This window comes from Hippocampus guttulatus, chromosome 2, assembly GCF_054856545.1.
Source record: "Hippocampus guttulatus isolate MCC_2025c chromosome 2, RoL_Hgut_1.0, whole genome shotgun sequence".
NCBI lineage: Eukaryota > Metazoa > Chordata > Actinopteri > Syngnathiformes > Syngnathidae > Hippocampus > Hippocampus guttulatus.
Window position 1 is genome coordinate 16,139,050 of NC_141262.1, and position 17,157 is coordinate 16,156,206.

General features: G+C 45.5%; 1 protein-coding gene across 1 annotated transcript in view; it reads left to right on the forward strand.

Annotated features, from left to right (window-relative positions):
* The window catches only part of efnb1 (ephrin-B1), a 66,227-nt gene that overhangs the window by 13,755 nt on the left and 35,315 nt on the right, over positions 1–17,157 (forward strand). Inside the window, exon 2 of the mRNA XM_086139159.1 lies at positions 14,236–14,513. Within this exon, the coding sequence (XP_085995285.1) occupies positions 14,236–14,513 (278 nt within the window). The remainder of the gene's footprint in view (positions 1–14,235; positions 14,514–17,157) is intronic.

Below are 17,157 nucleotides of genomic sequence, written 5' to 3' on the forward strand. Positions count from 1 at the left end.
ACTGAGTAATCCAAGTTTCTATACCGTGACACATCAAGCCTCTGTGACAGAATATCAAGATTCAAAGCATGAACGGGCCACAGCAACTGCAAGCAACTGAAACATTGAGGAGGAACAGTCACATCACAACACGTATGCTCTTTTCTCGTGTTTTAGCAGCCCTACACTGAAAAGGTTTTAACACGCGCTACCTTTATTTGTACAGTTGGCTCTCTCAACCAAAATAGGCCCCTTCCCACAATAAAAAAAAAAAAAGCGAGCAAATACCCCTGTGAGTGTGATAAAAGCCACTTCTATTATAAAGCACACAGCGTTTGATTGATCGGTCCCACGGTCTTGATCCCTGGGCTCAGCTGATTAAACCTATCCATCAGGTTCTCTTATCAGCGTACTCACAGATCAACCGCAGGACACTGAACTAAACCCCTCGTATTGTTGTTACACAGAAAAAGTCAAAGGCTAAGGACGGGGGAAGGGAGAGGTTTACCAGAACTCTTCTCTTCAAGGCCAGAAAAAAGGAGACCCCCTCCCACCCCCCACAATTTTATTATTGTAATTATATAGCTTGAAAGCAATGGCCTCTGTTTTCGATAGACTATCTGTCATGGCTGGCAGCCGCACTTGCACACTTAGCTGCTGCACATATTGGAATAACCTTCCAGAAGAGGTGGAACAGCAGCCCTGCACATTGTGACAAGAGTGTTTCCCCTCTAGAGGGAAATCAGAAAGTAATGTTTCCTGTCCACAGTGTCAGCTCGCCACGAGTGATGTGACCCTGCACCTGCTCCCCGCTCACACACACATCACGCAGATAATAACGTCTCTTTCACTGACAGACTGTCATTCACACGCCTGTGCGCGCGCGCGCACGCACTCGTAGGCGCGTAGGTATTTGCAAGAAAATGAGGACAGTCACTCTGCAATGATTTGCAAGTCAAATAGCCAGTTTCATAAGACGTGCCAGTTATTTTATGAAATACATTTGAATTTCCCCATCTTTTGAGTGACTGTTAAAGCAAATACATCCAGGCTACTAAAACCGGTATGATTGCGTGACACTTTGCTCTCATTTGCGCGTGAACATCTATTCCCATCATGTTGTCAAGTAAATGAAAACACTGCCGTAAAAGCCCGCAGATGGGCTTTTATGACTTTTAAGGGCTGTTTTGCAAAAGATAAAACCCCGCGTGCATTGATTTGAGGATCGGAAACACAAACAGTTTTGCAACGATAACGATCATATCACAGCCTGCTTCGTCATATTCAAGTCAGATAGGAGTGTCACAAGCTGACAGCTTGCTTCCTCGCAATCTAAACACTTAGTGGGAATCTGATGTTGACAGGAAATGGTTTATTGAAATCAAGTTGCGGCACGCCTCGCGGAGGCAGGTGGGGACCTGCCAGTGAATTTGTGGGAAGAGGGGGGGAGGGGGGCAGTGTGTGAACTTTCTCCAAACGCCAGCCTGGAGAATTTGCCCGCATGGCACATTCATTAACCTGGGAGCCTCGCTAATCTCTTAGCCGATTCATTTGGTCCTCGGAGAACTCCTGTGTATTAATATCCTCTCTGCGTGGCTGCTCAGGGGATGCAAAAGGAGCGTCGCCATGGCGATGATTGTGTCATTATTTTGCAGTCAGATGAGTGATATCCCAGTGGGCTGAAGCCGGGTTGTCCAGGCCGGTTGAGAGGGACTGATTAGAATTGCAAATGTCCGCCAAGTGTTGTGTTTATTGTGTGTCTCAATATTGGAGACAATCAGGCGAATCAAAGCCCTCAGCTGGAGAGATGGGACCGAGGCACGGTGGGCCTCTCTGGTTGGCACCGTGTCCTCGCCGCTTCCTCCCTCCCCTCCCCTCCCCTCACCCTCTTCACCGCTCCATCCACCGGGTTGTGTGCGAGACGGGTCTGAAGTACGCGGACACAGCTGGAGAAAGACAAGGAGATGCGGAAAGAGCCACTAAATCTTGTGTGCTCAATCACTCGTAGCGTGGCCGCACTCTCACACGGCTCGGAAATATTAAACATGTTTTATGATAATGAAAGCGCTGGCAATAGACATAAATATGCCGAGCAAAGTGCTCAAGGAATTTAATGTCTTGTACTGTCGCTCAGAACACAAATTTGCCAATGATTTCATCGCTTTCTGAATCACGTCATATCAGACAGGCATCGTTATCAGCTTTTTATCAGTGGAATTTCTTTTCCATCCCTCATAGGCCCACTTGCATGAAGGAAAATGGAGTGAGTACGCATACAGACAGTATGAAAGGCTCAGGACACCTGCGTGCAGTTCTGGAAATGGATCCTATTGGCAGGGCGCCCTTGTTATGCCCGGTGACAGGCGGTGGTGCAAAGCGCCCCAAGCGAATCACTCGTGAATGGTTCTTCCTCAACGATCGGCCATTACCTCATTATTGACTCAGTGTTTGTACAAGATTCGACCAAATCCATCTGAAAGGTGGTTGTTGCCGCGTGAGCCAGGAAGCCGCTGTTTTGGGCTCCGGCCGTAATTGCCTCTGTCAGTTGCACTTTTAGTGGCCCATCCTCTCTTATGTTGCTTCTGTTGCATTTGAAAAGAATGCGCGGGTACAGACTGTAAGGCAGCCAATGCTCGCGCAAAAACACGAGTGAGGGTATACGTGTATATGACACTGGCCGTGTACAGCCCTCAGGTCACACGCATGACCAGTCGCCACAGGCATGTCAAGGCCCAGGTACGGGCATGCATAGTGAGCAGCTCTGACTACAAGGAAGTGACTGTTCAAAAGCTCTTTCTTTGCACTTGTTCTGCTTAAGGCAAAGTGAAAGTTAAAGGAAATCTGTTTGCACGGCGAAGAAATCGCTCACATCGGCAGTGACTTGTGAGGCCATCGTGCGAGATTCGTGTTTGACGTGATATGGTCAAGAGTCAGCAGCCATGAAACGCAACGCAAAAACTGTCGCTTTTGTAGATTGTGGCCTGTTTTGTGCCTTTGAGCTTGACAAGCAGTCAGAGAGCGAGTCTTAGAATTTTCTCGGTGTGTGTGTGTGCGTGTGCGTGTGTGTGCAGGGCGGAAAAAAAGAGAATGAGAAGGAGAATTGTGTCGGATCGCAGACGTGGCGAGTTTGCAAGTGTGTGAAACCGAGGAGAGAGTTCATGAGGTGACATCTCGTCAGCTGTTTGACTTTTCCCCAGTTTCCCATGGAGGCGCTTTAAAGAACAATGACGGGGAAAAACCCACCAGCGAGCAACGATTCAAATGCCACAAAACATCACTGTTTGTCATTGGCCTGAATTATAGGCGGCCCCTAAGATTATAGGCAGGGGAAACGCATGAGCGACTAGCCTGTGGAGCAGTTCCATATCAATGAGCAAAACTCATCCGTCTTTCTATCTCCGAGTGCCCCACACAATAGCCGGAATACATTAAAATAGTGTTTGTCTGAAGAGAAGGGCAGACCAGATAAATATGGTATGTTCCTCCCTCTTTCTGCTGTCCTTCTCACTGACAGAAGAACAATCAAAGTATTTTGAACTTTCCTCTTTGCTATTTCACATCTATATTCAATTCAATGAAGCTATTTGAGTCTGAGCATTTCGTCTTCCCTTTGTTATTAAACGTAAATTTGCTTTTCTCTTTAGTATTCCGGACTTTTGGTTGTACCTTTAGCGCATTGACATATTGATTTCATATAAAGTACCATATGCCACAGTACCATCAACTTGAACTTTTAAACTTTTGATCACAATTCCAAAAGGTATGTTTGGCGCATAGCACGTCAACTTCACAGGGCAGCAGTACCGGGTTCAATTCCAGCTCCGGCCTTCCTGTGTGGCGTTTGCATGTTCCTCCTTGTGCTTGCGAGGGTATTCTATGGGTCCTCCGGTTTCCTCCCACATTCCAAAAACATGCATGGCAGGCTGATTTAACCCTCAAAATTATCCCTAGGTGTGAGTGTGAGCGCGGATGGTTGTCCAATAAGATAAGATACGATAAGATAAGAAAACCTTTATTAGTCTCGCAATGGAGAAATTCCCAATTCACAGCAGCAAAATTGTGAAAGGAAGAAGAAGAACAACAAAATATAGGAGCTGCTGGAAAGGCAGCCATTCTCGCGGTGCCATTTTGAAGTAAAAATAACACAACACAACACAACACATAGGACACAGACAGTCGTGCAATCTTCACCACTTTTCTGCATACACTTTGTTGTCTGAAGCAGTTATGGATGAAAGAGGAGAGGATCAAAGTGTCCTTTCACCAGTGGATCAGAGACGTCATGCTGAAAATGTGCACACGTCTGCTACAAGCTAAGTTTTGAAAGCAAACACGAAGCTGTAGCGTCCATTGACGAAAAGAGATTAGTTCACTTCTCCTGTCCCAAGTAATCCGCTTCAAACTCCAAGCCGCGACTCCCAGTTCCAAATCCGCATCGGCGCTCCGCGCTAACGCTCCTTTCTTCTCATCGTCGGCTCCTCAAGACTTACATCCATCCAGCCGCAGACCGTTCAACAGCACCGATCTCTCCGCTGAACAAAGCAGGGCTGTGAAAAATGCTGCCCATTACAGGCCCATGTCCAGCAACAACGGTCAAATGGCGCCGACATTCCTCCCAGTCAAAAACAGTGCTGGTATACCCATGCTGCCGAGAAGGCGCAACCGCCGAGCACAGAGTCTCCTCCTTGATGAATGTCGTGGCCAAAAAATGCTGAAAAAAGTCCACATCAGGTCCACACGACGTAAACAACACAAAGTGACAAAACAAACACAAAAACAACAAAAAAAAGCAAGGCTCATGAGAGCACTTGCTGACGGCTGCCTACTCGGGCGCCATCTTGACTTCAAAGTATAGATATATATATAGATACACACTCACACACACACACACACACTTGTTGTACTCTATATCTGTAACAACAGGAGCACATGCGGGAATACGTTTCACGGTCTCTGTCTGTTGATTGTACCACAGTGCCAGTAAATGACAGCAGCCAATTCTGGACTTTGACAACTACTGTAAAAAGGGGCCTTTTGAGTGGACTGGACACTATTTTCTGTCCATTAAATCCAAGAGACTGTTGGTTCCGGGTCTATTAAATAGAGATTTCACGACATTATTTTCTTATTGAACAATTCATGGCACGGTTGTCCTGGAAGAAGCGGGTGGGAGCAAAGTGACAGTTTGGCAGATGTTGAGCTTTTGGAAGCTGAAATGTCCATGTTTGGGCAGACACAGATGACAGCTCATAATGAGCTGAGAGAATTAAGTCTAGACTGATTGATAAAATTAACACGAGTGAACGGAATTCAGCTCAAATGTGAAGGAAAAAATTTGTTTCTTCTACTCCTATGGGACCCTGTTTTGTGCCCTGCGCAAGTCTATGCTGTTTGCATGGATGGACTTTCCTTTCTGTTCGTATTTTCCTATAATTTGCACAGGTAGAACTGCATATAAGAGGGCTTTTGCGCCATTGTTTGCCGTTGAGGGATGTAACATAGCTGACACATTTGCACTAAAATCAAGGCGGACAAAGTGCACAACGTGCTTGACATTGCGGACGCCGGGATCCATGCATGACATTAGTAAGTGTGTTCATACAGTTAAATTGCAAGATCTCCCCTTGTGGATGATGTGTTCGACCACCCGTGTGACTTGGCAATTGGAGACCGCCTTGCACCCAGGTGCACCAGGAAAGTTGAATAGAAAATGCCTTTGGTCAACCAGCACGCAGCACCGTCTACCAAATTAACAAACATGATAAATTAACAGTAAAAAGCATTTTGAATTCAAACTATTCTGGCAGTAGTACAATTCATCCCAAAAGTTACTTGAGTAAACGTAACAGAGTAAATGCAGCGCATACTGTAAGTGTATTGATGTACAATTGTACATGCATACTGTACAATAAGTGATAAGATGCATAGTATCACATGACAAATTATGGCAGAGAACTGACACATTCCACGCAAATTAGGGAACATTAACCTCAAAATGCACCTTTTCTCTCAACCGCCCCGAACTTTGCCTCATTATTCAGTCTAAAACCATGATCCAATGAGTTTAAATGAGCCATGCTGAGATAGCAGAGCAATTGTCAAAAATTGAATTTAACTGTGACTGGCTCTACTGAATGCAAAAACAATTAAAATTGCTTGGGCAAAGCCGTGTGTGCGGCCGCGTGCATTTGTACATGAGCGTGTGCACTTTTATTCGTACAGTGATGTGCTGATTAGGCCGCATCATTAAATGGCTGGTTGCTGAAGAGATGGTTTGCTTATAATGGCGTTACGGAGAAGAAAATGGCTGCTGGTTAACGGCCTATGCTGCCTGCTTGGCTTTGATAATGGTTAGGATTCTTTTCCCCCCTAGTTTCATCCCTCAAGTGTGGGTGAAATTCAATCTTTTTGGAGAGTGAGATGCTATTGTTCGTCAGGGAGGTCTTCTTGCTCACTTCCCTTGTGCTCTGCTCAGTGCTGATTACAACCTCACATACACGTCCAGCTCTTGACTTGGGCTCTGCAGCTCTTGGTCCTTGGTGTACGGCCCGGTTGGACTGTCAAGTAAAAGATATCTCTCTCTCTCTCTCTCTCTCTCTCTCTCTCTCTCTCTCTCTCTCTCTCTCTCTCTCGCTCTCTCTCTCGCTCTCTCTCTCGCTCTCTCTCTCTCTCTCTCTCTCTCTCTCTCTCTCTCTCTCTCTCTCTCTCTCTCTCTCTCTCTCTCTCTCTCTCTCTCTCTCTCTCTCTCTCTCTCTCTCTCTCTCTCTCTCTCTCTGTCACACCAATCTCCCACGTCCCACACGGGTGTTGGGCAGGCTAGCACAGAGCTGCTCAGACATGTTTCGACACACATATATCTCCAAACACAGTCACACATTCAGTGGGTTCTAGCCAGGCTGGTTTTGGCAGCCACTGTAGACTGGGCCTGTGGAGAGATCTTTACGGAGCAAGCAGAGCCCATCTGTGGCTGCTCCTCAGGGATGGAAGGCAGCTGGCTGTGTGCGTGTGTGTGTGTGTGTGTGTGTGTGTGTGCGCGTGTGTGTGGGTGTCAGAAAATGTGTGATGACCCAGCTTATGTGTGTGTCGGTCACAGAGGAAGCTCAGAATGAGGCTGAACTTAAGGAGAGTCGGCTTTTGCGTTGAAAGAAAAAGAGGACATTTCCCTTTATCGCGATGGCGATGGTCCTGAAAGACACACATCAGGTGGAAATCTGTGATATCGAGAGACCGTATCCAACATAAATATTTGTCACACTCTTGACACTTTTTGTACAAATTTGAACCTATTACCACATTTCACACTACGACTAAAACACTTGAAGAAAAAGTGTTCCAGAACACCTGTTCTCAATGCTGTCCATGTCAGTAAAAGGGAGACTATCGTAAAACATCACACAAAAAGAAGACTCTATGGGTCACATTCTCCATATAAAATGCAAAGAGTGCTTGCCTCAACCTATTTTATTTGTCACTCCCAGTTGAAATTTGCTGTAAAGCAGATACGTAAGCCACAACACAATTAAATACTGTTTAGAGCAGTGGTTCTGGGGGTATGTGAAGGCACTCCAGGGGGTATAGCAGGTTTTAAAATATATTGCAAAAAGTACCATCCGTACAAAAATCCATTCAAGATTATTATTACATTTTGTAAACATTTCATGTTCAGTTAGCTTCTCACTGTCATTATCCTAAAAAGCCGGCCTCCCCCATCAGATAATGTCAAATGCCACCCAGCATGACCTGCCAATCACTTGAAAACTTTATTTAAACATAAGTGAAAGACTTATTTTTGAGAACAGAGTTTGATTTATCCCAAAGGGGGACACTTGATGTTGATCATTCTTTTGTGCACAAATAAGAAATAGAATATGGACTTCCTAGGATATATATATATATATCCTAGGAATGGATGGATGGATATATATATATATATCCATCCATCCATCCATTTTCCGAACCGCTTGATCCTCACTAGGGTCACGGGGGGTGCTGGAGCCTATCCCAGCCATCTCCGGGCAGTAGGCGGGGGACACCCTGAATCAGTTGCCAGCCAATCGCAGGGCACACAGAGACGAACAACCATCCACGCCCACACTCACACCTAGGGACAATTTAGAGCGTCCAATCAGCCTGCCATGCATGTTTTTGGAATGTGGGAGGAAACCGGAGCACCCGGAGAAAACCCACGCAGGCCCGGGGAGAACATGCAAACTCCACACAGGGAGGCCGGAGCTGGAATCGAACCCGGTACCTCTGCACTGTGAAGCCGACGTGCTAACCACTGGACTACCGGGCCTTATATATATATATATATATATATATATATATATATAGTATATATTTATTTTTTTGGGGGGGGGTCCTAAAATGCAATAATTCATCATGCAGAAAGCATAAACCTGATTGGAAAAAGCCAAAATAAACATCTGGCTTGCAAGGAAGAATAAATCTGATGGCCCATCTATTTACTGTATGTTCAGAAATTGGTAACAGAATGTTTGAAAATATGCGGTTTCATAATATAACTCAAAGCCAAATGTTCAAGTTTTGCTTTCCAATGGACTGAGAAATTTTAGTTTTTTGTAACTTGAGAATCTTCAGTTTATGATTCCGATGAAGACAGGTAAAAAAAAAAAAAAAAAAAAAAAAAATCAGCTTCGATGTTGTAATTGCATGACTGCACGATTGTATTTTTCATAAATGGAAGTCTCCGAGGTCAATGGTCTCCTGTGCTCATCCAGCTGATGGATGCTCAGTGGAGACACAGCGAGCGAGCGTCTGAGCCTCGTCTTGCTGTCACCGATGCTGACGATGACGTTCAATCATGACCGCACGCAGCCCGTGTTTAACTGGCCTGCTCTTAAAGAGGGATGGGCTCGACTGCGAGGAAAACCGCAAAGGCCATGAGAAGAAACAGATTATGCTCCTTGGACTCCGTAATGACTCCTGACACTCGTCTCGCTCAGCGGTCCTCTTCAGCCTGTTCGTGTACAACCCGCTCCACTTTCCTCCTCGTGGCAAGGCCATCTGGGTGTCATCTTGTTAGCTCATTAGGGCGCCATGTTAGCCCCCCGTGTGACAGTGATCGAGAGCGAGCATGTACTCAGCCTGTTTGGTGAACATGGGAGCTGTGTGTTTGTGTGCGCACGTTAAAGCTTGTCTGTGTGCAATTGTTGTGCGTTACACGGAATGTGATTTGCTCTGCATGCCAGCCTGTTGACTAACTCAAGTGTGTGTGTGAGTGTGTGAGTGTGTGAGAAAAAGAGGCGAGGTGTCTGCCTTCACACGTACAAAAGCATCTCTCTGCTCTGCAGGGTGATTAGTTTTCTTCTTCAGTTCATTTATGCTTCTCAGTCTCGGTGGTCACATCTCACCCGCAATGCAGTTTTGGGGAGCTCATAGGTGATCCAATTCCGCTGCTGAGTTTAATCTTCAATCGGGCTCCAATCGTTCCTGCTATTCTAAGCAATTGCGCAGCCATATGGGGTTTTGCTTTGTTTAATTTGAGGATGCTTGTCTGTGCGGCCTCCTCGTGCATGCAGTCCCGTGGAGGTGACTTGTTTGCTGTGCTTAACGTGAGGAAATCTGTGTGTGTACGCTGCAGGCTACGTGTTTAGATATGTGTATGGGTGTGTGTGTGTTTTTAGTCTATGGGAACATCTGCCCCTGTGCCAATCAGACACAATCCGGTTTTGTATACAAGCACTTTGGTTGACTTTCTGGTCGCAAGCTTGATGAGCAACATGCTTTCTTAAGACCGTAAAAGCTAGCGGGAGGCACCTTTGAGACTGGTGGCTCTCGTGACTCTGGAGCATGCACTCAAGCATCCTGACAGCGACAGCTTCGCCATGCGTGTCTTTTTCCATCATATGAAATGCTCATACCAGTCAACAACTCTCAGTGGGCCTGAACAACTCATAAAGAGAGACAGTTTACGCACGACCGCGTGGCTGTTTCTATCGTGTGAGCGTCTTTCTATCTCGACTGGATCTCGTAAACGTTTTGAAGCTGAAACAGCCCCGACGAGCAGATAATTATTTCACATTGATCGTGAAAGGAGGACAGGCTGAAGCCTGCGTATCTCATGATGAAAAAAAAAATCCCTGGGCCATTATAGCTTTGTTTAATCCGGGCTTCTGTTTATGCATGTTACACAGCGCTCAAGATCTCCACTGCAATAGACAAGAGGGGTTGATTTGCTTCATTGAATGACTTGAACATTTCATGGTCTGTCATAAAGGAAATCCCGACTCTGAATCCATGCAATATTGATAGAAAAGATATGGACGCTCTATGTGAGGTGTCTTCAGCGATAATGTCCAGAGCGGGAGTCAGACGCCACACCGATTGTGTGTAGACTGCGAAAAAGAAATGCTAATTGGGTAGGGATGACTTTTCCTGGTGCGATAATTACCGATAGGGAGGAGATTGGAGTACCTGGTGTGGCGTTGATTGCGTTGGTGGATGTGGGTTTGTTTTCACACTCTCGCATTCATTTTAAAGGTCATGCAGTAATTGTGAAGCCATGTTGGAGAGAGTGTGTGGCTTTTTTTTTTCCTTGACTGTACAGTATCTGCATCTGAGCTGTTGGCTGATAACCCTCTGGATAATTGATTTTTGCTCGATATGTGTGACATATTCATGCTGCTGCTGCTCAGCAGGAACAAATCAATTCGATGCTGTTCTGTTGATAGGGAAAGCCTGTGGCTCTTCCTCTCCCAGCTCCTGTGTTTCGGGGTCCATCCATTGAATTAGCGAAAGTTGATGCCAGCGTGACACTCGGGGCACAGGCCCGAGTTGACTGGGCGGGAGCGGGGGTAGGTGAGGGTCGATTTGAGGCTCTGTGAGGGATTCTGAGGGGGCCTTCGTGTAGGCGGTGTTTTTTTATATGAAAGTCGGCGAGGCCAGGGCGAATGAATAGGGGCGACTGAGAAGGTCCAGGATGCACCCCACAGTGCTTTTGTACGCTCTCACATCCATGTGTGTGTGTGTATGAGAAAGTGGGAGGGTGAAGCATATGTGAGATCATGTGCTCATATTCACCAGTGGAATGTTAAAAAAAAAATCTGTGTTTTTTAGGGGTTTGGGAGGCAGGGGTCGGCTCTTTTCCTCTGCTTCGTTGTTTTCTGTTCTCTCTTCTGTGCTGTTTGTATAAGCTCTTTACAGGATTGAGCTCACATTGGAGCCATCCAGATGAAACAAAACCAACCTCTTTTGGGTTGTTATCAAAATAATTCTTTGTATTTTGTTTGGTTCGGCAAGATCCACCTCATTTGACGATATGAGATGAGGCCTGTTTCACATTGACGGATTTGCCTCCCCATGAACTTAAATTTGTATCTGCACGGCTGTTTCTCTCTGCACTAAAACTCCTTTCATCAACATCGCTTCCCAAGTCCCTCGACATCATGAATGAAAGATGCAATTCATCCTCCCTTTTGAAACCACTCTCCCTTTTGACCTCCTCAAAAGTACAATAATCTTCAGTCCCACATCCCCCTCCTCTCCATCGCGTAGTTGTTTGTAGCAATGGATTGCTGCTGATTAAGCCAGCTGAGAGACAAACGGGAGACAAAGTCGCAGCCCCACCAGTTTAGTTTCACATCCTGGACGCGAGTTAGCATGCAGCTTGCCAAGTGGAGGGCTTTTAAACTGGGCTAAACACTAATTGCTGCCCTATTTCTTTTATGTTGCTTCTTTCCCATCTGCGATGGTGCTTCCAGACCTCCACAGCAGCCAGAGCCTCATTACAGCAGACAGTTGACAAAGGCTGGGAAACAGAAGCAGGATAGCAATCTAACCGCCGACTCGAAGACTGCTTGGAAAATTGAATCAATGACAGGGGCCGGCTTGTGAATAAATCCTTGAGGGATATTAAGACATTGAGATTTTGGAAATCTTAATTATTCATCTAAATGGTTGTGGCTGTCTTTGATACTGTAACAAATGGTATGGAAAACTGAGAATTAGGCTGCGTGTGAGAGCCGGGATTGAGCGGAACTCTTACAAAAGCAATATCTGCAAAAAGGATCGTACAAAGGACCTACTTGTTGAGTGACACCATTTAAAGTCTAATTGTGATAGACTCTCTTTTCTCCCCACTGGTTTCTCACTTGTTTGTCTGGTATGTTTTTTTTCATCTGTGTGTCTGTACGGAAAGGGCAAGTGGAGGGGCACAGCCAGAGAAATGTGGAGTAGGTGGATGGGTGAAAGGATAAAGCAAGAGAGGTTGGGCTTGTGGACAGAAATAAAAGACGAGAACGCGTGAGGTATCGAGGGAAGGCGGGGAGTAGATGGGATGGTCAGCAACAAAGCCACGTTGCCATGGAAATGTGTTTATGCCTCGCTGATGCATCTTGTAGTTCCAATTAGAGACTGATTGTGATGACTCACGCGCGCGAAGCTGGCTATGGTGTGTGCGTATACACGCGCGCACGCAAGCACATGCGCCTAGTCGCGCACACGCACATACGCACACTTGATGGCTGGGTGTTGCTGCTGAAATACAGAAAATTATTAAGACATTGGACAAAGGATTCCCTGCGTTCTCACTCTTATAGGTCCTTGAATGAGCACAACCGCTCCCCTCACCCTCACGAGCAACCGACAATAGCGCCTCAGCCTCTTTCAAGTTTGCTCTCTCATATGATGAGCAAAAAAAAAAAAGAATAAAAATGTAAGGTCGGATGCACCTGTGTTGGACCATTTTTGTCAATTCCATTCTGCGTTCATCCTTTTATGTGATTGAAAGCATTATTCAGTAATGTCTCTCTCAGGATGCCCATGAATGGTGAACGGCCTTAATCCGATCATGTTCATTTTCATGGGGAGTTAGTCTGCGAAACGGTGACTTCTGAAATGATTGCTCTGTACCATGGCTGACCTTCTGTCAGTGTCGAACACAGGAGGAGGCATATCCCCATCATCCAGCGCTCACACGCTCCTCTGTCTTAAATATTAAAAGTAATCTTCCCCAGCCCATCTGAAGTGTCACTTATTCATTTGGCCCATGATGAAATACGGGATGCAGATAAAGTGAGATTATGCTCTCAGAAAGAGACAGCGCCCAGTCCCGGCCCCTGATGCCTTCTTAAAATGAGAGGGATCAGAAATAACAACAAATGCATTGCGCACAGCTAAATCCTGCTTAAATCCGCTGGCATGGGCAGATTTTACAGATAGGCTCGCTGCTGTGCTCACTGTCTGCGACCATTACGCATTCATACACACACGCACGCACACGCACACACACACACACACACACACACACACACACACACACACACACACACACACACACACACACACACACACACACACACACACACACACACACACACCCATGGTCAGTCCGGCTGTCTGGGTTAATGCTTGGCTAACTGGGACAGCAGAGCTGAACCATGTTGACATTTTAAGCCTCATACAAGTCCAGAACAATGATTCAGCCCAGTCTGACCCCCCCTCCTTCCTTTCAGACCGCAACCTCAGCCCATTTTGCTGGAAAAAAGATCACACACGCACACACGCACACGCACATGCTGACCTGTATAAACACACACACGACTGCCCAAACACACTACAATGCCTCGGTGTGCCCCAGCCCCCGCTTGTCGCACATATTCACACACATACTCGTCTCCTGCTCACAACCTTTTGTGAATAAAAGAGAACAGAAGCCGATCTGATTGAGTTGGTAGAAGCGAGCGAGGTGGAGCGGTACAGTAAAGCCAAATGGATTATTTTAATCCCCTCGCAGATGATCAGACAGTGGGAAGATGAAGCAGGCAGCCTGACCCCGCATACCGTTTGCTGCCTCATACTCGGACTCCTGTTGTGAACTAAATATCATGTCCAAACCGGTCTTCTATGTAAAGGTCTATGTGCGGACAGTATATTCTGTGCCACTCTTCCTCTAATCCTTTTAATGGCTGACATTTTGTGTGTGGCCAGGTTGTTTCCTTCCTTTGGTGTTCTTTATTTCCAACCTGTGTGTGAGAAAGAACCTCTGAAGATTTGTGTCCCTCAATATGGTCAAGCTGTAACTTGTCATGTTAGTGGGCCCAAATTAACAGCTCTACCCAAGAGCCAACGCTTTAGGACTTAAAAGACAGCCATCCAGCCATCCATCATCTGAACTGCTTTACATTAAAGCCCAAACTATTAGGGCTATATAAACTGTTTTGAAATGCTGTGGCTGCTTTTCCAGACTTTTTTTATCACGTGTTACTTACAGTCTGTCTTTTTTTTGCCTCACAGATTTGTTGCTGGCAAAGGCCTGATTATCTACCCAGACATCGGTGACAAGCTGGATATCATCTGTCCCAGAGCGGACCAAGGCCGAGAGTACGAGTACTACAAGCTGTACTTGGTGAAGAGGGAGCAGGCAGAGAGCTGCAGCACGGTCCTTGATCCAAATGTCCTGGTCAATTGCAACAAGCCGGAAAAGGACATCAAGTTTACCATCAAATTCCAGGAGTTCAGCCCCAACTACATGGGCCTGGAATTCAAAAGGAACGTCAACTACTACATCACGTGTAAGTTTCCTATGCCAGATGATGTATTGTTGTCGTGGTTTAACATGCATTTAACTAGAGAAAAAGTAATATATTGTTTCACGCTCCTGAGTTAAATTGTCGTATAACGGTGACTGCGGTATCACCGTGACAACGGACCAAAGTCATGTAATTGCCAACTGTTGACAGTCCAAGTTCAAGTAAACTGTTCTCCCGACATGTTTATATTCTGGGGAAGGCAAGATTCGGGGGCGGAGCTGCACTCTCCGGCCACCCCCACAACTAGGGTCAGATTTCTGATTACTGCGGGCAGCATGGTGGACAGGCAGATGTGCAGGGTTCAATTCCGGCTCCTGCCTTCATATGAGGAGTTTGCATGTCCTCCCCGTACCTGCGTGGGTTTGTTCTGGTTACTCCGGTTTCCCCCCTTATTCCAAAAACATGCATGGCAGGCTGATTGAATACTCTAGTGTAAATTGTCCCTAGGTGTGAGTGTGAGTGCAAATGGTTGTCCGTCTGTGTACCCTGCGATTGGCTGGCAACCAGTTCAGGGTGTCCCCCGCCTACTGCCCGAAGACAGCTGGGATAGGCTCCAGCACCCTCCGCGACCCTAATGAGGATGAAGCGGATCAGAAAATGGACGGATGGATGGATGATTTCACTGCTGTTTTCAGATTGATGCAGTACTAAGACCCCTTGATTCTAGATATTATTTGAATGACTGAGCCACTGATCCTATTTTGCAAAATGGCGTCAGCCGTCTGTGACAAATTGACCACTCTTATTGTTTGTTAACATTAGACTTGTTGCTGCTTGATCAGGGGTGTGACGGGCATTCTGGATACGTGCGAATTTTATCAGATGAAACCCTGACCGGGCATAATATGATACACAGATGCACGGCCACCCCTGCTCACCCTTCACTCAGGTGTTGTGTCACACTGGCTTCGCCCCTGGCAAGATTAGTTAAAAAAAAAATCCCTTTCATAATGCTTAAAACTGAAATCTGCTGAGGTACTCAGAGCGTTTAGGGCTTTGGGGGAGGAAATAGTGCGTTGTTTTTACAACGCATAATGAAAACATGCATTCCACCACAGCCAGCGCCAGCATTTTATGACTGTTTACATTATAAGCCAACCGTAAGAAAAGCACTGAAATCTGACACAATGTTTTACTGAAAATGACAGGAAAACCCTTGGTTTATCAGCATCTAAGGATCAAGAAATCTTTAATGACGTCTCATAAATAAGGGCACTGGTCGTTGGAGAGATGCTAATATTCCGGACCATTGTCGCCGTGCCTTTGAGCAAGATACTGTCTGCCCCCATAGCTTAAGTGCAGCACTTTAAACATGCCCCTATACTCCCATAGGCCTGCTTGCATGTGTGTCAGCTGCTTCTCAACACAAATATACAGCCATGTGTAAGTTGAATTTCCCTATGAGGAATTATTATCCGTTCAATCAATTAAAAAAAAAAAATCAATGAAATTAAAGTTAACAACAGACCCAAAAGGGAGATAGAGGCTATTGTTGCTTGTTGAAACACTGAGAAAGACTCATGGGATGATTTATTGTCTCATCTCAACTGAAAAGCTCTTTCACTCTGCCAATCAAAACTGAAAAAAATTGCCATAAATTTCATGTAATCTTCAGGAAAAATACTATGTCAGGATATTTGTTGTTACAGAGATATACGTTTTTGCAGACCTCTAACCTGCATTATAATAGAAAAGGAGTTGCAAATCCTCACCTATAACGTTTCATTACCTTTCATGTTCTTAAAACCAAACATAATTACAATTTTTAAATGTAGATGTTGTCTGACATTGATAAATCACTTCATGTCAGAGCTGAAGATAGAAGAGGAAAAGCGTGGAGTCATAATTTACATCATAAACTGGGTCTCAGAGGAAAACGTGTCGAGTTCCGTTGTAGGACACAGGCGCAATCCACCATTTTCTACACTATCCTCGCTTAAGTCGCATGTGCGGCGGACCCCATCCCAGACGACCTTGGCCAAGGGAAGGAAATATCAGACAGACATCAGAACCGTTTCTCACGTATGTCGAGAATATACAACCAGTCTATACAACCAGTTTTGTTTTAAATAAATAACTCTTATAGCATGTAGGTGTTATATTAAACCATCAAAAATGTTTAATATAATGTAAATAATTACATTTAAACAATGACTATTGTTAATATATAACAATTAATGGCAATAATAGTTGATGAAAACAGTGAATTTGTAGTATAGGATTGTAATATAAGGTTCCTAATCGACCCATACTTTTGCTCAAGTAGCATTATGCAGTAATAATGGACACTTTACTCCACAGGGGAGCAGTCGAGCTTTCAGACGGGCAGGTGAAGGATTTGCAGAAAGAGTTTTTGTTTGTAGACCTGACAACAACAACTTTATCGGCGTGCTGCCATGTCTGCCGTGTAAGAGCAACGAAGAGTACTTGGCGCTGGGGTGTTTCAGCAGGCGAGCAGGCGCCATCCAAGTGATGGTGCATCATTATTAGCCTCATATACTGAAAGTCTCCTGTGTCAGCAACGCTCAGATGTTGTATTTGTCTTTGTTGTATGTTAATGCCGTTGTCCTTTGCAATAGGACAAGCTCGCTTTATTTCTTACACCGCCGCCTTTGTATACACCGTG